This window comes from Anopheles maculipalpis, chromosome 2RL (assembly GCF_943734695.1).
Source record: "Anopheles maculipalpis chromosome 2RL, idAnoMacuDA_375_x, whole genome shotgun sequence".
Lineage (NCBI taxonomy): Eukaryota > Metazoa > Arthropoda > Insecta > Diptera > Culicidae > Anopheles > Anopheles maculipalpis.
The window spans coordinates 83,937,839-83,959,588 of record NC_064871.1 but is presented as its reverse complement, the minus strand read 5'-3'; the positions used below and the strand labels follow the sequence as shown (position 1 = coordinate 83,959,588).

Genomic DNA, 21,750 nt, shown 5'->3' with positions numbered 1-21,750 from the left:
CAATAGCGCATATTGGCATCCCATAATGATTTCTACCGTACGGTTTGTTATTGTTGGCTCGTTAAGAATGGGCAAAGCAAAGGTTGGGAAAGCTGGTTGAAGGGTCAAAATGTTTATAAGGATAGTGAACGGTTGATTATTAGAGCATCAAGCAGCTGAATGTGTACGCGCTTGGTGTCTTGTTATATCGTGAGTGAATGCTATTTAAAGTATTTAAGGTTAAAGGCATAATATACAACATACCTGCAGCCAATTTTGGGTTTCCCCTTTGCAAAATCCTGCTCCCTTTTTCGCTAAAATCGGATCGCATCTAAAGTGAAAGAGAAAACTATAATAAAACTACTAAATGCTGGTGACGATGTTGATTGAAATGCAATAATAAAAATGTTGGGCTTTGGAAGCATAGTTTTGTAATGGCCGGTGGCAGGTGTAGATGGGTAGAGTACAAAGATTGATGGATAATATTTGCTATTTATGGAGTTGAACGTTGCGTTGATAAAGAAGGGGTGGCAGGAATGTGAGAAGAAGAAGAAGAAGATTCTCACAGCAAAAGAATGTATGCACACATCCCCACATGTACCAGGATGGAATGATATATTTATATTTAGCTATTTTATAAATTTTATTTTGATATATAAAAACAAAACAAAAACCGAATGCGTGAAACCGTTCAAAAATAAAGCTTATACCGAAAAAGAAAACATGAACAGTAATTAAATTAGAAACATCGTACGTAACGCACGAAATGAACATCCGAAAGTGTAAATTTATAATGAAAAAGATTTTTAAAAAACCCCAAATGAATGATTTATGAAAAATACTAATAACATGAAAAAGCGCCTAAATGTATGCAATCTGTGTTATATGAACCATTTCAACACGAAACTGCGTAAAGATTAAAACTCTTGACTGTAGTTTTACCTTTTTTTTTGCTTTCGATAGAAAAATTCCTCCTATTTGTTTCGTTTTTATTTATAAAAACTTGAAAAAATCTAATATGGTTGGCAAAAGGACCAATGGGTTCTATACAATCAAGCGTAAAATTTATTATTTCATACACCATACGTGAATTGAACATGCCAATGGGATTTTTTTTAAATTGTTTTCATTTGTTGTTGATTTGTTGAAGATACCACTGGCTCAACCCGTCGAGTCTTATCAAAGATCGTGGTCATCCAATCAAAGATCGGAGAAAGCTTCTGACTTGAAGGGAATAATTTTGTCCAATTCGAAAACCAGAGGATGCCTCCGACTTCAATTAACAGTTTAAAAATTTTGATCAAAATGCTACTTTACTCATGCTAATTAACACTTTTAAAATGCAAACCGATCTGCAGTCATTTGCAATGCATTTTCAAAGAGTTATTTTTATCGCATGTTTTCGTTAGATCGTTTTTATAAATGGTCAAATCTACGAAAGCCAGCATACTGGACCGTTATCGTGTACGGCCTATTGGAGCGTCACCAACATAATTCTTAATTCGGTGAAAAAGCTCATCGTAAAACAAACAATAGTGTGCTATTAGTAAAAATAATTCGAGCGTGCGCCTAAATGTATGCAATTTCTGGTTAGCTACTTTACTACATGTAACGTCACATAAATGTACAATTTCTTTACTACTGTTATGCTTCAGATTCGTGTTTACTGATGATAATAATAGTGTTTGATCTTGCTTGATACATAATTTCCATAAAAAACAATCAAAAATCCACAGTACAAACATTGTGACGGTAAATAGTGTTACCCTTGTGCAGCACACATCGTTACGATTAGGTTTAGATTGGCCATCCTAATGTATGCTAAACGGAGCAATTAAATGGCCTCTATTCTTCGTGTCCTTTGGGGGGAGAAACCACAGCACATTGTCCTGCCGGCTAATAGCAGCAATCAGTCACGCTGGCCATGCTGTAATCCTTGAACAAATCTTTGTATGGTTTGTCAGATGTTTTTTTTTTTTTGAGATTTTCTCATTCCTTGTGCGAACAAACAATGAACATGAGTTGATCAAAAATAAAATTTCACTTCGTTAACTAGTATTTTAAACTGTTTCTTTGGTCAAGGTGTATAGATACGTAGGTGAACTATTTTCAAAACGAAAACTAGTCGCGCTTACTCTCGTATTATTTTACAGTTGAAATTAATCCGCGCTTTATACGAGCTTCAATTAACAAGCAAAAAATCGACGCTCCATTTTCATCCCCGGAAAGATGCCGCCATCGATGATGAATCATCCCAAAAACTGCAACCCCCTTTTTATTTACCAAGCCAGGCACCAGGTCGCCAGAGCACTTGACGTTTTGTGCCAACCCCTCGCAGAACGAAAACAACGGTACAACACACACTCGCTCACACATACACAATCCTATGCTCTGGACATGAACCGTCGGGGTATTGTGTCCGCTGAGGGTGAAAAACGGAAGAAAAAAGATTGCGCTTCCTGTCAAAAATGCAATGAATCGTGAGCCGTGAGCGGTGAGCAGTGAGCAGTGCTAAAGCGAGCAGGTGAGCACACACTCGCACATGCGCAACCCACCAACCCCGGGGGGTGAGAAATCGAAGCTCACCCCTATTGGATGAGAAAACCTCCTCACTGGGCTCGCTTCGCGTGAGAATTGTTTCTCCCCGTGAGATGTATCGATTTTTCAAAAAACGGTATGGTAGCGAAAACGGCACACTCTGCTCTGTCGCGTGGTAGTGTGTCGCGCAGCAGTACAAAACGCACGTCTGTGTGTGGGGCCCTCCAGTGGCACAGGACTTTTTTTTTTAATTCCTCGCGTGTGCGGAAAATTTTACAGCGACCTTCCCGTTAATCGGTAATCGATTGGGCGGTGGATGCAATTCGGTGCTTTCGGTTTTGCGGAGGCCGCCGACCGCCAAGTGTGGCGAAAAAATAAAACGCGACCCGAAACTCAGCTTTGAACGGGCGCTGTTTCCTTTGTGCTACCGTGTTTTCGTGCCATTTCGGTCCCGTGCGCCGTGGGCGTGTACGTGTGCGTGTGTGTGCGGAAAGGAATTCCACTTTTCACGTGCCGTGCCGTGTGTGTGTGTGTGAAGCTGGATTCGGAGGCTAACCCTATCTGTCGTTGGCCTCAAGCAGTTATTCAAGCTTTTTGGGGAAAGAAAAATCCCCATCATAAGGAGCTTCTCCTCCAGAAGGGGATGGGAAGATGGGGTCATAGAAAAGTATGTGTTGTGTGTGTGTGTGTAATAAGCCACCCAGTTGTGTTGAGGTATCCTCGTGGCTAGGATAGGAGGAATCACTGCAAGCGCACACCAGCAACAACGAAAAAAGCCGATACGAAAAGAAAGAAATCCATCAATAGGCAGCTAGTCGTTATCGTAGTGTTAGGGAGTGTGAGTGAGTGTGTGTGTGTGTGTGTGTGTGTGTGGAAAGAACGCAAGGTTTCGGAAAAACGTGAAGTGCAAAGGACAACGGTGCCCGTCACTGGATGTCCCAAAACCAACAGTACAAGTGAGCAGCAATAAGGCAAAAGTTCTAAGAAGTAGTGTGCAGAGTTCCGGCGCAAGATAGGAAAACCTTCGTGTCCAGAGAAGTGCGCCATGCATACGTGACGCGCCCCACACCACGTTCGCGTTTGTATGCGCGTTCCCTCGTTGCGAGCATCAAATTCGTTGGATATCGTCTGTGAAGCAAGCAGCGGTGCTTCGCCTGCTCGCCAGGATATCGAAGCAAGATTCCCACACACACATCTGCCCGTAGTAGCTAACGTTCGAGTGGAGCAGGATGAGTCGCGAAGTGCAGAAAGAAAATGCAACCCCGAGCAGTACGGGTACGACCGAGGGCCACCAGTACGTTGGTCCGTACAGGCTCGAGCGTACGCTCGGCAAGGGCCAGACGGGGCTGGTGAAGCTCGGCGTGCACTGCGTGCTCGGGAAGAAGGTGGCCATAAAAATTATTAACCGGGAGAAGCTCAGCGAGTCGGTGCTGATGAAAGTAATGAAACAGTACCTCACGCAGCTGGCCTGTTTGTGGACGGTTCGCCGAATGTTCCGACAGGATGCCGCAGGCCACGCATACCTTGAACCGGCGATCGGATGTGGATGTGTTTGCCTTGCTTCACACCTTGCTTTCTGAAGTCTAGTTAAACTGCGGGGCTTCTTGTCGGACAGTCGTCGAAGTGCTGGGAACAGTGTCGGATGAACACTACCGCAAGCAACGAGTTGAAACTTTAATTAACTTTCTTATCCTATTTCTTTTCTCTTCCTTGTCATCAACAACTACTACCTACTACTTCTTGCTACTATGTACTACTCGCTCATTCGCGCCCGGTTCCCCCGCTGTGATTTCGGATGCTATTCTGTTGCCTTTCAAACCGGGTGCTATGCGGGTTGCATACCTTTTTGCATATTTGGATCATTTCGGAATTTCTCCGATTCAATGACGTACGAAAACGAAAATCCCCTTGGAAAAGGTTGAGAGAGAAATTGCCATTATGAAGCTTATCGACCATCCACACGTCCTAGGACTAACGGATGTGTACGAAAACAGAAAATACTTGTAAGTACTGTATACCACCGCCGGTGGCTGTTCAGTACCCGTCCCTTAATGAGTGTCTTCTCTTTTTTATTTTACTACTGGACTTTGGTCGACTTTCGTCTTTGTACCCATCATCATCCAACCGGTCCTACTCGGCGTAGATATCTCGTACTGGAGCACGTGTCCGGAGGCGAACTGTTCGACTATCTCGTCAAGAAGGGCCGCCTAACGCCAAAGGAAGCGAGAAAGTTCTTCCGCCAGATCATCTCCGCACTGGACTTTTGCCATTCACACTCGATATGGTAAGTATCTCGTTTCTGCTCGGGATGGTTTCTTTCTTGCTGCTTCTTCGCTGCGAACTAATAAGGGCGAAAGTGGTGCAGAAGCGCATATTGTGATACAACTCAGTTCATTGCAAAGCAAATGCCACAAGAAAATGCTCAGCTACGAAAGTCAATGGTAGATTGGGTTCCGACCTTGTCATGGAACCGAATGGAAGTGAATCCTTACAAAAGTGCTTACGACAATGCCTGCCAAGCTGCTCCCCCGGGTGCAAAATGTGTTGACCATTAGGTGTTTTTTTTTTGTCTTTACTAGTGAGACCACTCGCTACCTTTGTTTGCTCTTCTCGGGCACGTACGGCGCCATTCGACAGCTGGCAACAGATTGTGGATAACATTTTTCTTCCTTGCAATCTTTTCGTCCAAAAACCTCCCAAATAACGGTGTGGTGCTGTATGTGTTGTGATTGTTCCATTTTTTTTTAATACAAAACCCGCTGTTAACTTCCTAGCGCCTGGCATTATGTAATGCGCACAGCACAATACACCCATCGGAAAAGGGGTTTTCTTAGTCGATATGTCATCCAGCCCAAAAAGGTGTGCAGCGGCGTGCTGACAAACGGCGAAATAATAACGACACACTTGTGCCTATTTCGGAACACCCATTACTGTTGTGCCGTACTCCCTTTCGCGGGGTTTCGGGGTCCACTGTTTATTGCACCTTAATGAGGGTGTCAAAAAGAAAAAGCAAGGAAAACACCGAATTACCCGCTGGGCCACAATTTGCACACCGGAAAACCGGCCGTCAGGCGTGGGCTTTGTGCAATAGGCGAGATCATATGTCGGGCTGCCCGGAAGTATAGTGCCGGGTCGGTTCCGGGTTCGTACACTGTGCACAGGGAACATCTCCTCCGTGGTTGTATGTGTTTTGTGTACGGTGTGACCGTCAGTGGGCCGTCCTGTTTGCGATAGCGCTGGTTGAATAATTGATTTATGATTCGCACTTGTCGCCACTGCTTTTCACTGCCAACGCATACCGCCAACGTGTGCTGGACAACGTGCCGATGCTAATACAGGTGACACTAAGAGGTGGAAGAGGAAGAACTGCTGCTTGAAGTAGAAAACGCTCACGGATAAACCGCAGGATTTAACGCGACAATGTTACGCTTTGGGACGATCGTTTATCGATCGTAAAAAAAAGGGAAAGCAGCAAGGGCTCCAACGAAAGAAGAAAAAAAGGGAAAAAGCAGGCCATCCAAAACTCCAATTGAGATTTTCCCCATAAAAAAGGCACTTGTTGAACCTCTTCTCAGCTTTTTTTTTCTTTCGCCCTCCTATTGCGGTGGGCTTTATGGGCTGGAACGTTTGGTGGGATGACACACTGGTTTGTGTGTGTGTGTGTATGAGTTCGCGCGTACTTCGGGGGTCATCGGGCGCGATTAGTTTGGGGGACGCGAAATGAAATTTGGCCAATTACGATGTCGTGCGCACGTCATCCATCCACCCTCCGGGGCGTTTGTTGTCGGTTTCGGAAGTTTGGAAGATTTTCACGCGTACACCGCTCGAAGCGTTTTGTTGTTTGCTGTTCGACGAGTTTTAAATGTTTGGGTGTGTGTGTGTGTGTGTGTGTGTGTGTGTGTGTGTGTGTGTGTGTGAGAGAGAGAGAGAGCCTTTATATTACAATTAAGCTGAATATTTCAAGGAAAAAAAAGGTCTTTTTGACTTGTGGTTTGTAAGTTTAAGGGACCGATGTAGTTCGATGAAAATCTCTTTAGAGCTCTATCTACATGACGGATAAATTAGTAAGAAGAGAAGGCTCCCTTGAGCTCTTCAAAATTTTGCTATTAACCTTTAACATTAACCTGTAGAAATAAATTGTTAAAAGCTGTCAAAAATTGTCATTATTAACTGGGACTCGAACCTACGAAGTATGAGTTGTTTTATCCAGTGCGATTCCTAATGCTGCTATTCCACCATCCTTCATCTCTCACAAAGAATTCGTTGTTTTAATCAGCTTACCAGCCTATTCGCATCGGATCGTCTAAGTATCGTACTAAGCGTGCCGTTAGCACAACCACACGCACGCACAACCTGTTTAGTAAAGGGTTGTAAGAGGATTAGCTTCATCCTGCACGTTCGAGACATCGCCCCCAGTAGATGTCAATGGGAAATTATAATTTCAATGAGAATCGAATTTCGATCCTTCTTCATTCCCATGAACGAACGAAGAAAGCCAAGAAGGCCCATTGTGAGTGGACTATGTGCTCCGTAGTAGCAGGACTTGCACACAAACAGATCTCTATAAGGACGACTGCTATTCCTGCTGTGGGACTGGCGTCAGTCGGTACATTTTGTGTCACAAAGAACGGTGGAAACATTGCTACGTTATTGCGATGCCTTTTTCCATGTTTGCGGTATATGTTTTAATTCAATTTCTAGATCGTGTGCCAACTTTATTCGCTGTGTCTTGTGCGTGCATACATTCAGGCGGGCGACAAAGATATGAAGAACTAGCAGGGGTAATAGAGAAGAAAATTTATCGCGCTGACGTATTAAGAGTCCTAATCATACGATGCTGCGTTGAGCTTTTTCGTTCCGTTACTGAACGATAACATACAGTGAAATGTTTCATTTTGCGGACACAACAAGCCAAATGCATGTGGGCTCGGTACAGAGCCAGCCAAGCGACCGTTCGTGTGTAGGTTTAGGTACGGACCGGGGAATTTTTGTGCTCGCTAGTCCGAGCTAGTCATGCTGTACAAAGAAAGTTTAAAGAAACCGTATCCACGCCCCTCCTTGCACGGGGCGCTAGTAAAGCACCAGCCAAGTGAGAAAGAAAAAACACCAGAATCAAAGTATCGGAAATTTCCAGTGCCATGTGAAACAAAGAGTGACGATTCCCAGGCGCCCAACCGTTGCTATAGCTAAGATCTTGGCAAAACGACAAACAGCAGACGCACGCTTCGCCAAGCGATTGTCGGGGTACCGTGACCGTCGGCTATTCTACAGCTCCTGGCACACACAACAACAGCAACAAAAAAAAGCGCATAACTCCTGGCAGCTTTTAAAGCAACGCATTGTCGAGAATACATTGTCTGGGCGCTCCGGTACGGGCACGGTGCTCTTGGGGCCGGCTGTGATTAAATTAAATTACACTTTATGGCACTTGTGCAGACTCTCGGGAAGAAATGGAGTGAATGGAGCAAAATTGTAAATGTTTTGATTGTGGTCCAAAAAACACGATTCTGTGTGTGTGTGTGTGTGTCCACCCGCGTACGTAAGGTGTGAAACATTCGGCTTTCGATGCCCAAGGAGTGTACCGAGTGGGCTTTTAGCTGCATTAAAATTCTATTCACCCCAGCTTTAGTGGCATCTGTAGAGCGTCCGGGTCACAATTGGCTCACTATCATCTGGATATGCCGAGGGTTTGGGATTTAAATATTGCAGCTCGTAATTAAATTTCCTCCCACGATCGGTATTGCAAGCGCTGCTGCTGCTCGATACATTTCATTTGTTGCTGACGCCATGTTTTTGCCACTTTCACCATTCCGAAACAGCCACCGGGATTTGAAGCCGGAAAATCTGTTGCTGGACGACAAGAATAACATCAAGATAGCCGATTTCGGGATGGCGTCCCTGCAGCCGGCTGGTTCAATGTTGGAAACATCCTGTGGATCGCCTCACTACGCTTGTCCGGAGGTTATTCGGGTAAGTATAGTTAAAACATTTGCCAAACATTCTTCAACAACTCTCACACTTTGTCCGGTTTGTTCTCAAGGGTGAAAAGTATGATGGGCGCCGGGCGGATGTTTGGTCCTGCGGAGTTATCCTGTACGCGCTGCTGGTCGGTGCACTTCCGTTCGACGATGACAACCTGCGGCAGCTGCTGGAGAAGGTGAAGCGGGGCGTGTTTCACATACCACACTTTGTGCCGCCGGACTGTCAAAGTTTGCTGAAGGGCATGATAGAGGTGAACCCGGAAAAGCGACTCACTGTAAGTAGATAGCGGCAGACTTAGAGGTGTCCAAACGACTAATGTGCTCCCTTTGTGCACTACTATTGCTTCCATCAGTTGGCTGAGATCAACAAACACCCTTGGGTGACGGCGGGTGGTAAGGGTGAGCTGGAGCTGGAACTACCGATGATGGAGGTCGTCCAGACGCACGTCATCCCGAACGCGTCCGCGGTCGATACGGACGTGCTCAATGCCATTTGTTCGCTCGGTTGCTTCAAGGAGAAGGACAAGCTGATACAGGAACTGCTTAGCCCACAGTAAGTGAGAACGAGGTCAAGCGCGGAAAGTTGATTCGATTTGTTGGCTGTCCGTCAAGAGATCCCGGTCCGAATTTGTTGAACCTTGCGCTAGCGCCTCAAAGTATGCAACGGGAGCTTTCGAATCAATAACGGTCTTTTTTTTCTACCATTCAGCCATAATACGGAGAAGGTGATTTACTTCCTGCTGTTGGACCGGAAACGACGGCGACCGGCCATCGAGGACGAAGAGGACGTGCTGAGACCGCGCAACGACATCATCGAGATCGCTGACCCGCCCCGGAAACGGCTCGATACGTGCCGAATCAATGGTAGCAGCAGTCTTTCGTACGGACAGATCAGCGAGGGCTCACCGCTAACCTCCCGGCGGCAAACGTTCAACAACGGCCATCGTAGTCACAGTGGTAGCACCAGCAGCGGTAGCCGTCGGTCGCCCTCTTCTGTTCCACTGTCACGTAGCTCATATCAAAGTCCAACGCGAGGTGTCGTGGTTAACTCCTCGCAGCCACTTAGTAAGGATGAGCATCCCGATACGAGCGCTCCCGTATCTTCCGATGGGCATTGGAATTCAATCCGTATTTACTATGCATTTCAGATCAACTCCATCCACCATCATCTCCGAATGCAGCCTCGAACCGACACTCAAACTACTCGCCAAGAAGCAGCACCAAGTCGCAGGTCATCGATTCCTCCTCGCCGGTTCATCATCGGGCAAACTCCGGTCCAGCCGTAACGGTTGGTCTGTTTTCGGAAACGGACTCCAACAACAGTACGTACCGCAACAGGTGCTAGGGGGCACCGGATGTCGGCGCACATACTAAACGATCATTTTTGGTTGTCCTTGCTTGCAGTGACATCATCAATCAATGCCATCCCGGGCTCGCCGATACTGGGCAGTCCACAACAGCTGCAGGCCGTCACTACCGGCAGCCAGCTGTGGAAGACACGACTGACAAACATTAAGAATAGTTTCCTAGGAAGTCCAAAGTTTCACCGTAGAAAAATGCAAAGTAAGTACACGCCGAAGACTTCAATGTACTATATTGCGCCTAAAGGTATGCTCTTACGCGCCTGAAAGTATGCAATATTTAATTTAGTATGTGCCACAATTTTCTCTTAGTGTGTTTTACTAGTTTTAACTCAATGTCATACAATCCATTCCACAGTATCAACAGAAGAAGTGCATCTTACTCCGGAATCATCGCCGGAGCTGACGAAAAAGTCTTGGTTCGGCAATCTGATGACGACCGAAAAGGACGAAACGTTCACAGTATTAGTGAAGGGCAAGCCACTAGCGACGGTTAAAGCTCACCTGATCCATGCCTTTCTATCGGTAAGGTGTCGGTGTTTTCTAGTTGAAGTGAAGATCGTTATCAAAAGCATCCTTTCCTTTTCCTACAGATGACTGAGCTATCGCATAGCGTCCTTTCGCCAATGTCTTTCCGAGTGGAGTACAAGCGCGGTGGTACGGGGCCGACAATGTTCCAGCGGCACGTCCGGATACAGGTCGACATTAACACGATCTGCAAACAGGGCGACGTCGGTGACATGCTGTTCGCCATTACGTTTACCCTGATCTCGGGCAATATTCGCCGGTTCCGACGGATCTGCGAGCACATTCAGGCGCAAGTCTGCTCGAAGCGCTATCCTGGCCTGAGCAGTCCGACGAATCAGCACAACAACAAGGTGGCTAACAGTGTGGCGGAAAGTATATCCTGCGGGTCCGATTCTAGCGATCGTATCAACTACAACAAACACGTAAGTAGAGCATAGTTGGTGGCAGGATTCGTTCCAATTGCCGATTGTTCGGCAGTCACATTCACCTGACACTCGGCCGAGTAGGAGGCCCGTGTCTAGCGTGTGCGTTCGTGTGTGAGTTTGTGATCTGTCCTTCCGGTGCCTGCTTCCTTTTCCTGCCGCTCAGAGTACCAGCACACACACACACACACACACACACACACCCACTCTCATTCTCTTATGCTCGGCTCCGTGCGCTTTCAATGCATGCTTTTTTGCCTTCCATCGTTCTGTTTGTTTGTTAATCTTTTTTTTTCTGGGACCTCCGTTTCATTTTCACACTCCGTACGGATTTGTTGGTGGACATCAATTATACACACGCCCTTCCATCATCCACCAAATCAAAACAAAATACTCCTCCCCCAATTGTGGCCTGTGACCGTCCCGGATGTCCGTCACCCTTTTACACGGCTGTTGCTGCTGCCGCTGCTGATGCTTCCACGTGCTTCCCATCACCCACGTGCACTGGTATCGATTGGGCTTTAGAAGGAGTCTGACATTGAGCAGGAAACGTTCTACGATACGACGAGCATTGGGAAGACGCGCCGATCGTCGGCCACCTCGTCCAACAAGAACTCGGTATCATCGGATGAAATCGAAATCAAAACAGTACGCTCGAGGTAAGTAGTATTGCCGTGTGTCTCTCTATCTGTGTGCGTTCCTTTTTTTTTGTGTGTCTATTGTTCTGTTGTGAGGCCACACATTTTTCAATTGCTTTGTTACACGTGTATTGCCTTGACTGAACCGAAGGGAGAAGATCTCGAAGGGAGAAGTTAGGAACGATTTTTTGGTGTTAAAGTTGAACTGTGCTATGCGAAATTTTAAGGACAGGTGTGCAGGTGTAACTCGTCACACGTCACATAGTGTGAGAGTTCTGTACTAATCTTTCTCATTTCCCAAACACCTCATTTTAGCTCGGAATCCACGGAACGTGAGCGAGAACGCAGCACGGAACGGCCAGCGGCCATGTCCGGTAGTGCGCTGGTATGAGAATTATTTCTCTGATAGGATTCAGCAAACAGTGGCCCTCCTGACCTAGAGGAGGTTGCCGGACCGAATCCTACACGCAAAGCAGAACCGCTCCTCCTCGCACCAGACGTCACCGGTGACGCAGACCTTGCGATCGCGATCGCAACTGCCGAAGAAGCAGATGATTCGGGCGAGCTGATGGAGTTGATCGCTAACCAGATGGAGATCTGACTATAAACGGACGCACTCCCTAAAAGTACGGCCTTCTCAGCGCCTTCTTCCTACATCCTTCCTTTCCATCTTGAAACAGTCCACAGGGCGCCGACACGGTTCAATCCCGGCGGCGTTGCGCACAGCCTAGGCGAAAACCGATACCGTTCCAGCAGATGAACAATCCATTATACTACTATTAGTGCTACTTCTACTACTTATCGCTACTACCTAATACCTAGCACTTGTCAGCGGAAGGGAGGGAGCCCATCACACATCCTGGATTCCCTCCGCCTGTCCGCAGGAGGAGAATTGAGTCTCGCGACTATAAACATTCAGCCACAACTAAACGAATCGAGAGCAAAGCCAACAAGCTACATTTTATGGTCAATTTCGTATATCAATCGCATCGAGTAAACCTAGCATCAACGTAAGAGAGCTACTTTCAAGTGAGAATTAATACACAGGACACTGGACTGGACAATTCATTTTAGAAACTCATTTAAGCTTAAATAGAACGAATAGCAACATTGTACCCTCCCGTAACAAGTATACCGTACTAAAACGCAATTCTGAAGGCTTGTCTAAATTCTACGATTGAGCGATCCTTGGTGAGAAGTTTATGGCACCAAAGGCGAGGTGAGTTTTATAGTTTTTGCAAGCAAAACACACACTGTTATGATATATGGACGCACAGATAGTCGCGCGAAATGGAGGTTCACATCGCCTGGCAGGAACATTGCAGCAAAACTTGATCTTGATCTTGATGTCCATGTGCATCAACGATCAACGATTATAGACACACTTTAGCACACAACATCTTTGTGGCACCGAAAGATGGAAATGAATGATGGAGCAGGCAAGGAATCGGGGGGAAGTGTTTGGTAGCAGAAAATATCCGGGAGAGACATACAAGAAGGAACGAACAGTTATTACTCTGTCTGGAGGAAGGACTCGAAGATGCAATATTTGTACAGTGCACATTGTCGCAACATTGCAAGCAGCCAGAGCAGTAGATTTACGTGCCGAAACACTCACACTTACTCACAGAAGAGAGGAAATAAAACGAAATATATAATATACTTCATCTAAGCTAGTCAAGGAAACAAAAATCGCAAAGACAAGCAGTGTAGGTAAGCGGCTGAAACAGATTAAGGAAACATTTAAGCTACTAGCTACTATACTATACTCACAGCTAAAAATGACTACCTACTGGCTTTACAACACACAAAACAAATGGTATTCAATGGTGACACAGTAGCGAAATGGAGATAGTAATAACACGTGTTTAAATGCTCCTAAATATGAAACTACAATTACAGACTAGTCGTGACCGAGAGAGGAATGAGGTACGACATCTTGGTGGAAGCAAAAAAAACTTTGATCGTCTACTCCTTTCCCTGATCTCGTGTGCACGAGAACCCAACTAACCAAAGTCCCTTACCAAAACGTAAACTTGCGGTTATAAGCACGTACGCAAAATTTAGTCTAATTGCTGCCATTTCACAACCGGGTTTTGAGTGGTGCGGATGTTTGCCGACGAGGGTCCTTTACGATAAGATCAACATAAAAAAAACAAGAAATTCCCACAGTTATAGTGCAATTCGTATCCGTTAAGATTAGAAACGCTCGTTCGGCCATACGAGTGGATGGAGCGTAGCATCCATGTTTGAAAAAGCTTTGCTTGTTTTTTTTTTCTTCTGTTGCCCATTTCCTTCATCTGATGGAGCTCAGTTGTAAGATAGATATAGTTTTTCTCTTATTTCTCGTTTCTGGCTTGCTATACCATTTTATACGCGGGCGGTGCATACTAAGACAAGCGTGGCAACAGGCGTACGAAAAATCAAAATCAGTTGCAAAGACAGCTAAGAGTAGTATGCAAATAATCTACAAAACCGCGAACGCTTATTAGTTTTATTGCCTAACACGTTGATAGAGGAAGTGAACATAGCAGACAAGTAAAAAAAAAAACAACACACTATTGGCTTTTTTTTTTTTTGGTAGACTCAATGCAGAAAAGATCAGCCTATTGGTGATACTAAACTTAATATGGCGCTCTCTAAGAAAGTAGAAATTAGACTAAGTGATGAGGCTGAGTATTTTGAGAGCGATCGAGAGCTGTACGTTATTTTCGTAGTTAACGATAATGTCTTGATTTTTATAGAATAATCAAAATCACCAAACAATGTTTCTCTTTCTTAAGTAAGCTCTACATTTAACGGTTTAATAGTTGATTTGTCACAGACGACAGTCGATACTCATTTGCGTACGATCACAACCCAACAGTTCGATTGCTGTAAGTAACACTAGTTCACAAGGACGCGCGAGTTCTTTCACGTACGATTATAGCGAAAGGTTAGTGGCTTCAGTAACACGTGGCTTCAGAGTTTCCCGATGGCTTTCATTACTGTGCTACTAGCAGACGATTATACTCATATACGCTAATCTTATGAACGGTCTGCAATTGTTTCACCATTGGTTTAATAGTTAGACACGAAACCACAGCAAACCATATTCGTAACAAACAAAACGATCGCCATACTCAAAGTTAGCCATAGTCGTAGATTCTACAATCTGACATCTGATCATGTGCCCACAGAGTGGAATGGAACATCAGAAATCAAAACTTATACGGAACCGACGAATCTACACGTGTTTTTTTAAAAAGCTTTTGGTTTAAGAACACAACTCTGTAACGTATATGGACACGGAATGCTACGCATGTAAGTCACACATACACACAGCTAGAAAACGCAAATCAAAACACCTATCCTAACTACAGTTACAGCAAATCAACAGAAGTTTCAGCAAAAAAAAAAAAAATGATGGAAGGATACAAATTACGGAAGTAAGTAATGATGCTTGCGTAATTTAAATATACTTTTCTCAATTTCCTACTAAACCGGAGAGCTTAGCAGTTGAGCAGGGAAACGCATTTGGAAGGGTAGAAGTTTGGAAGGTGTGTAGTTGCGGGAACGCGATTTTTGCGGTCTATTAAACCCAAACAAACACACACACACATAAGAAGTTAAAACTGCCGGTAATTGGCTTATATTGAAAAAGACAAAAAGACAAAAAAAGGTAAACAAGTGTATAAAAAATTTCCCAAAAATTTTCCACAAAAGAAGCGAAGCACACAACTACAACTACTACTAACACTAATATTACTACAAGAGACAAAACAAAGGCTATGCAAAAAATAACGGCTAAACGCAAATTTGTAATAAAATAATGATGCTTAAACAATTGGGTAGGGAAATGCAGGAAAACAAAGGGTAATAATGATTAAAAATGGATAAGAAAATAGCTTGTGCATATAATATACAGTGCTAGTCGTTATAGTTGTTGCAAAATCGAGTGGTAAGAAAAATAATGCTAAATGATAATTGAACATACTGGAACGAGCGTAACCAATGTAAGAATAAACTGTACTGGAAAGCACATGTAAATGGGCGGAGTTTGAGAGCTTGAGAGCATTACACAGGGCGTCGATTTGTATGAGGGAATAATAGAATCACTGGGGGGAAGTGTTTCAAACAGGTGGTGAAATATTACAAACCCGTTGTGGATGTTTGCAATCATACAATGGAATTTTGGATCCACTGCGGGGAAAGAAGCGACAAAAATGTTCTGATCTTTCATGCGCTTATGCTGTCACCCGGTTGTCGGTCCACCAGTTAGTGATCAATGTATACTAGTTGAATACATGTTGTCAACATTTGAGAGCTTTATATCTTAATGTACAGGAGCTAGGACGAGTCGCAAATATCTATCAGATACGACCGGGAAATATCTACCAGATTCTGACCTTCCTGGAGAAGGGAAAGTTTCAGGACCATTTTGAGCCCCTGGAACATTCAACAGAAGCTGTGGTTCACTATCAATTCAAAAGGACGTCACATGCCATTTTATTTTCTCCAGGAATGGAAAAAAGGAGCGGTTAGGAATTCTGGATTCGCCTAATTGGTCAACCTAGTTGTGCCCCGTCTTATCGCATTTTTTTTTTCAGATCAATTCGAACAGGAAAATCTATCTAAATAATTGCATGGTCAACGTCAGGGATCAATTGATTAAATTGTCGACCTTTTTGCCAGGAAGAAGGTCAACTACCCTTAATCCACGATGAACGTTTCCCCTGGGTCAGAAGGTTCAATATCCCAGATGAAGGTCTAACGATGGGAGGCTCCCCGAGAGCCTTTTACGAGAGGTGTAAGGGGCCTCATAGTGGGGGAGTAGTAGTACAATCCCGTGCGCAGTAGTAGCTTCGTAGCAGGGAATCATATTCGAGCCCTCTGATGTTTGGGACCCAGTTCAAAATCTATTCCAAAAGCCTTTCAAACAGCTTGATCTACCACTGTACGGGGCGCAAAACTTCTTTTCTAGGGATAGTTTCCTTCCTTGCTGCGGCTTGGATCTGTTCGATCGTTTCTAAACGGTGTCCCCGAAGCATTCTTTTAAGCTTGTGGAACAGACAAAAGTCGCATGGTCCCAAGTAAGTACAATACAATTTAAAAAATAGCAATTGAAAAAACTTTCACAGCTAAGTGAACACCGTACAGCTTTTCCAACAGCGTTGAACCCCTTTAAATGGGATAGCTAAGGGCATATAAACAAACTGTTGGATGAGCCATTTAAGGATTAAACAAAAAATTGCAAATTTTCCCTAACTGATTGCAAGATTCCACTATATGATTGCAAAGATCCATACGATAGTTTATAATATTACACTTTTTAGTTGAAAAATTCCACCCAGTGGTTGATCTACATGGATAGAAACCCTGTATTTAGAGAAGATGTAAAGGGGGCAATGTAAAGCCGAAAGCGACAGGATCGTTGATTTGTACATGTGAAACAGTGAAAGGAACCGCCTGAAAGTATGTGAATGTGTGTGTGTAGGTGAGGGAAAGTAAGAAAAAAATGGCGGCAAACTAAAATAACCAAAGCGAAAACAAAAAATACACTGATACACTAAAAAACGAGACAAAATTTGAACATAACAAACACTTCAACAGTAGATAGCACAGTGCCATCTTAAGTACTTAGAGTTTGCAACAACAAAAAAAAAAATCTGGATTGCGAAATAGGAAAACACATTTAACTAAAAAACATTCACCGGCATGTAGTAATCACTGCACACCCACACACGTGAGTGTGTAGTATACACATTTTGAGGGGGAATAGTTAATCCTGGCAAGAAGTGAATTATACAAGCAAAGAAAGTATAACTGCTGCTAATTGTAAAATTGTGCAAAAAAATGAAGAAGAAAACAATGTTTTTTTGTAAAAATGAACACAAATGAACACCCACAACCGGATGGTACATAGTAACGAATTCCGTTGGACAGGAACGCAGACAATTGACCGCAAAACCGACTGTTCCACCCGGCCCGCGGTCCGGGAGTTAGGGAAGGGGCGGGTGTGTTGTGTGTCTGTGTGCGGAACCAAGGAAATAATATACAATTTCGAAATACACGCCATTGAAATTAAGTAGCCGTGTAGTGTGTTGGTTCCTTTCGGACTTCGATCGCAGTTGGCGGTTGGTTGGGCAACTGTCACTACTTTAGTTTCCTTGCATCCTATCTATTGAGCAGGTGTTTGCACCTGATGACAGGTGTCCTTTGTTGAAGCAGATGAATTTTATCCCGTATCGTAGTAAAAGTGTTCCACCACTAGCGACCGGATTGTCGGTTGGATTGCGAGGTCGTGATGTGGATAGGAATCAGCGATCGATGCCCTACAGTCGAAGCCGATCGTTTGCTGGTGCTCGCAGCGAGACGATAAACAATGTTCCAGACATCTCTGGACAACCCGATCGTTCCGATAACAGCAATCCTTGCAGAGACGGTGCGTATGTGATAGTGGTAGTAGCTGAAGGGCGTGGACATGCAGCTCTCGAAGTTGGTCTAGCAGCTATCGACGTAACCTCGCCGCACCTTAGGCTAACCCAGTACGGAGACAACTTTTGGTATTCCGTCACACTGACAACGCTGCACAGTCTCGACCCGATGGTAGTTTACTTTTCCGAGCACGCACTCACCAACGGAACATCCTACCTGCCGAAATTGATTCAACAGTTTCTTCCGCAAACGAAAGTGCTCGGATTGGGAAGATCCTACTTCAACGATAGTGTCGCCGAAAGCTACATGGCGCAGCTGTGCAACCGTGATTATGCTAGGCTTCGAGGATTGATTCACAGCAAGTACTACGGGTTGGCTTCCTGTGGCGCATTACTGCGACACTGCATGGAAACGGCCCTGCTTCAGATTGCTACCAAAACGCTTAAGCTTAGCTACATCGACAAGATGTCCACAATGACGATGGACGTGGAGTGTATCGGTCAGCTAGAGCTACTCGGACCACTCCAGAAAGGGGACGAAAAGAGGTCGCTGTTTGGGTTCATGAACCGCTGCATTACTTCCATCGGTAAAAGACACCTGCGGGCAAACATTATTGAACCTTGGACAAGCCGTGAGCGATTGGAGATGCGCTTGAAGTGCATACGGGAATTGCTTGGAAAGCCGACGCTGCTGCAAAGCATACGGCAAACCTTGACTGAGGTTAAGGATGTAGGAGGATTACTCAAACTCTCGGTGGACGTCGATCGGATGGTAATGTGATGGTCAAATAAGAAATCTTCGTGATAAAACCCTTTTCCTATTGCTAATTTTCCAGAAAACAACTCACCAAAATACGATTCATATGCTCAACCAAGCAACAAGCCTTCGGAACGTACTGAAAGTAGTTCCCAAGCTACGTGATCTGTTGCGAGATGTCCACGCCGAATATCTGAACGATTTGAAGCAAACGCTTGAGGAACCTGCATATGCCGATCTACTCACAAAGATTTGCGAAATATTGGATGATAGTTCAGTGGAGCGAAACACAAGCTACAGCAGGTTTTTTCTTGTACGTGCTAAAATTAACTCCATACTGGATCTGCTCCGTACTCTATACTCCGGTGTAATCGACGAGATTCGCGCGTATGTGGCAGAACTAAGCCTCGCCACGCGAATGCAGCTCAAACTAAATCACTCCAAACCAAACGGATTCCACCTCCTATACGTGCTGGCAAACGATGAGGTGGATAATGTGGCGGAACAGTTGAGTAGAAGTTTTCAGATACTAACTCGAACGGGCCGCCGGTACACACTGTCCAACGGACGGTTAATGGCGTTCAATGAGAAGCTTAATTCCGTTGGGAAGGAAATTGATGAAATAAGTTACAGAATTATTCGCGGGCTGATTGCGAGTATTCGGGACAGTATAGACGCGGTCTATAATTTGGTTGGCTGTCTGACGGATTTGGATGTGGTGCAGGCACTGGCAACTGTTAGCCAAGAGAAAGAGTTCTGTGAACCAAAGTTCGGCGAGGAAACGAGAATAGTTTCCGGGAGACATCCGTTACTGGAGAGCTTCTCCGATGGGCGAAAGATCGTACGAAACAATGTGGTAAGCGACATTTGCGGTGCGATGTTTGGATCAAGGAATTTCTTCAACCATTTCGTCTTTTAGATCTCCACGCCCGAGTACAACGTGTTTGTAGTGACCGGGCCCAACATGAGCGGGAAAACGGTGTACATGAAAACGATCTGTGTTTTGCAGATAATCGCACAGCTTGGCTGCTACATACCGGCATCAGAGGCACAGGTACGAATCGTGGACCGTCTACTGACGATATTCGGTGATGCGGACAATCTTCAGCAGGATGATGCCGGTGCTTGCCAGATGTACAACAAGCTGCAGTTTGTCCATCACTGTCTCACTTCGAACAGTTTGGTTGTGATTGACGAACTATACGGGGACACACATCTTCCCGATACGACCAGTTCCAAGTGGGCTTTACTAGAACGCATCGTTGACCACGTTGGATATGGTAGTGAACAGCGAGAAATGCCTCTGACGTTGGCAGCTATTCGGAAACCATTCATTTTCATAACGACACACTGTATGGAAATGCTGAGACCTCTGGAGGTACATCACAATGTGTCACAGCTCTGCTTACAAACGGAAACCATCCAAGTGGATGGTGTGGAGCGATTACGCTACAAGTACGTCGTCATCGAGGGACGTACGACAGTGAAAAACTATGGCCTATCTCTCGCCCGTACCGTCAACATCCCGCAGGATGTGTTGGAACGTGCGGAACAACTTTGCCGGGTAGATCTGAAGCAACATCTTGCTCAATGCACCATCCCCAACCGATCGTACAATCGTACCGGCAATCTGTCGACGGCCACAACCAACACCCTATCGACGCAGGGAAGTTTCAATGAGTTCTTCAAACTGTTCTACCACATTTACGGTAAGGTAGCGAACAGTGTACGCAATGCGGACGATGTGCAGCAGCATCTGACCGAGCAGCTGAATCAATTGCTAACTTCCGTACCGGAAGAGGTGCAAGAATTTCTCCGGGTAACGCCCCTGGAGCAGTTGCTGCAGCTTGACGCTTGAGCACTTTAGTTGTTGATCGCGTGCTTACATGCTGATGCAAGCGTTTGTTTGTTTGTTTGCCAATCTCCAGACCATCAGGGTCATGATACGGGACGATGACGAATAAACAAGTGTTTCGTAGCGTAATTTTGTGCTTACCCAGAGATCCCGCCACTCACGCGTCCTTAGTCTTCCGTTTGCATGCTTCGTTCCACGAGGAGTTGTTTCTCTGCTGGCAGCCTTGCTGGTGGTTGGAGCCATGCTCATGGCTGGAGGAGTGGCTAGACTGTCGGGCGTACATCGAACGGTTCGAATTCGAATGACGCGCCGATGTACATTGATTGAGTTGTTTTGTTGGCTGTTTGTTGAAGATTGACGACTCTGAGGGGGATTGGAAAAGGAAAACAAACAAGTCGAAGAATTTGGTTTTTTGAGGTAGAAACGGTATCTATGAAGAGTTCATCTTCTTGGTTTAAAGATCTAGTAGGCTGCTTGGTTACGTCGGCCATCGGATGGCTTGCGAGACCTGCTGATAGCAAAATGTTGGATAGCTAAGTCCTCACTGCGGGGGATGGAATTTGAACCCCGGTTTGAACTGCCGTGTGGAGACCTGTCCCATTTTCGCCTCACCACCGATCTATCAAAAGATTTTTTTCCAAGATAGCAACAAGATCCACTGCTTCGCACTTGCCTGCATAGTAACTCAACTGTCGGAACCAGATACGAGGAACTCTCCAACTCCAATTGTAGCTGACCATTAGCTTCAATTGAGTGATTGTGAGCACGACGGTGCGCGAATTTTTTATTTCTGTTGCGTCGTTCTTTTCACAAACCCAGAGCTAACCTTTGGCCACGATCGTTCGCGCTGTAAACGTCCGAGGCTCGTATGTTTGTTTACGATTAAATCCGGTTACCAATTCTTTATTCAAAAAAATATCATTATCAGAACAGTGAAATGAAGCATACGAAATTCTGGTTGAATCCGGACCACCACACAAAGGCTACGGCAGAGGCTAGCAACGGCACTCATCGCCCTATCGTCATCCCGAGGGTTATCGTTAAGCAAAATAACCGAAAGTTTTGCAGCTTTACGCATCGCAAAAACCCAAATAACCGGTCCATTCTGGAAATGGTTACGGTCGGCGGAAGTGTGACGGCCATCAGCGTGTTCGTACGCCATACTTTAACTAAATACACGTGATGATAACGACACTGGATCTGGACCTCGAATGCGGTAGCATTGTCCCGCACAGAGAACGGTCGGAACATTCCGCCATTAGGCAAATTGAGGCT

The 21,750-nt window shown here is 45.1% G+C and overlaps 3 protein-coding genes across 6 annotated transcripts in view; 2 read left to right on the top strand and 1 right to left on the bottom strand.

Moving 5' to 3' along the window:
* The first annotated feature begins 3,713 nt into the window (after window positions 1-3,713).
* Window positions 3,714-21,750, top strand: part of LOC126567908 (putative inorganic phosphate cotransporter) — a 58,644-nt gene continuing 40,607 nt past the window's right edge. Inside the window, exons 1-13 of one of the 4 annotated variants that reach the window (XM_050224264.1) lie at window positions 3,714-3,956; window positions 4,435-4,520; window positions 4,661-4,801; window positions 8,337-8,487; window positions 8,558-8,773; window positions 8,852-9,051; window positions 9,208-9,563; window positions 9,647-9,820; window positions 9,903-10,061; window positions 10,218-10,384; window positions 10,453-10,809; window positions 11,338-11,468; window positions 11,763-12,124. In XM_050224264.1, coding sequence (XP_050080221.1) covers window positions 3,747-3,956; window positions 4,435-4,520; window positions 4,661-4,801; window positions 8,337-8,487; window positions 8,558-8,773; window positions 8,852-9,051; window positions 9,208-9,563; window positions 9,647-9,820; window positions 9,903-10,061; window positions 10,218-10,384; window positions 10,453-10,809; window positions 11,338-11,468; window positions 11,763-11,838 — 2,424 coding nt within the window. In that variant the 5' untranslated portion in view covers window positions 3,714-3,746 and the 3' untranslated portion in view covers window positions 11,839-12,124. Of the gene's footprint in view, window positions 3,957-4,434; window positions 4,521-4,660; window positions 4,802-8,336; window positions 8,488-8,557; window positions 8,774-8,851; window positions 9,052-9,207; window positions 9,564-9,646; window positions 9,821-9,902; window positions 10,062-10,217; window positions 10,385-10,452; window positions 10,810-11,334; window positions 11,469-11,762; window positions 12,125-21,750 lie in introns of those variants that run through there. The other 3 variants (XM_050224263.1, XM_050224265.1, XM_050224268.1) reach the window with 3 other exon arrangements.
* Window positions 10,787-21,750, bottom strand: part of LOC126568064 (putative polypeptide N-acetylgalactosaminyltransferase 9) — a 143,839-nt gene continuing 132,875 nt past the window's right edge. The window contains exon 3 of the mRNA XM_050224474.1: window positions 10,787-10,796. Coding sequence (XP_050080431.1) covers window positions 10,793-10,796 — 4 coding nt within the window. The 3' untranslated portion in view covers window positions 10,787-10,792. The remainder of the gene's footprint in view (window positions 10,797-21,750) is intronic.
* Window positions 17,658-20,527, top strand: LOC126567881 (mutS protein homolog 4-like). The gene is made up of 3 exons (XM_050224223.1): window positions 17,658-18,635; window positions 18,700-19,476; window positions 19,540-20,527. Exons 1-3 carry the CDS (start codon window positions 17,658-17,660, stop codon window positions 20,476-20,478), a joined length of 2,694 nt encoding a protein of 897 aa, XP_050080180.1. The 3' UTR covers window positions 20,479-20,527.

Coding starts and splice junctions, on each gene's coding strand:
- LOC126567881 (XM_050224223.1), top strand. CDS start 17,658: ATGAATTTTATCCCGTATCGTAGTAAAAGTGTTCCACCACTAGCGACC. Junction 18,636..18,699: donor CGGTGGACGTCGATCGGATG/GTAATGTGATGG, acceptor CTAATTTTCCAG/AAAACAACTCACCAAAATAC. Junction 19,477..19,539: donor AGATCGTACGAAACAATGTG/GTAAGCGACATT, acceptor TTCGTCTTTTAG/ATCTCCACGCCCGAGTACAA.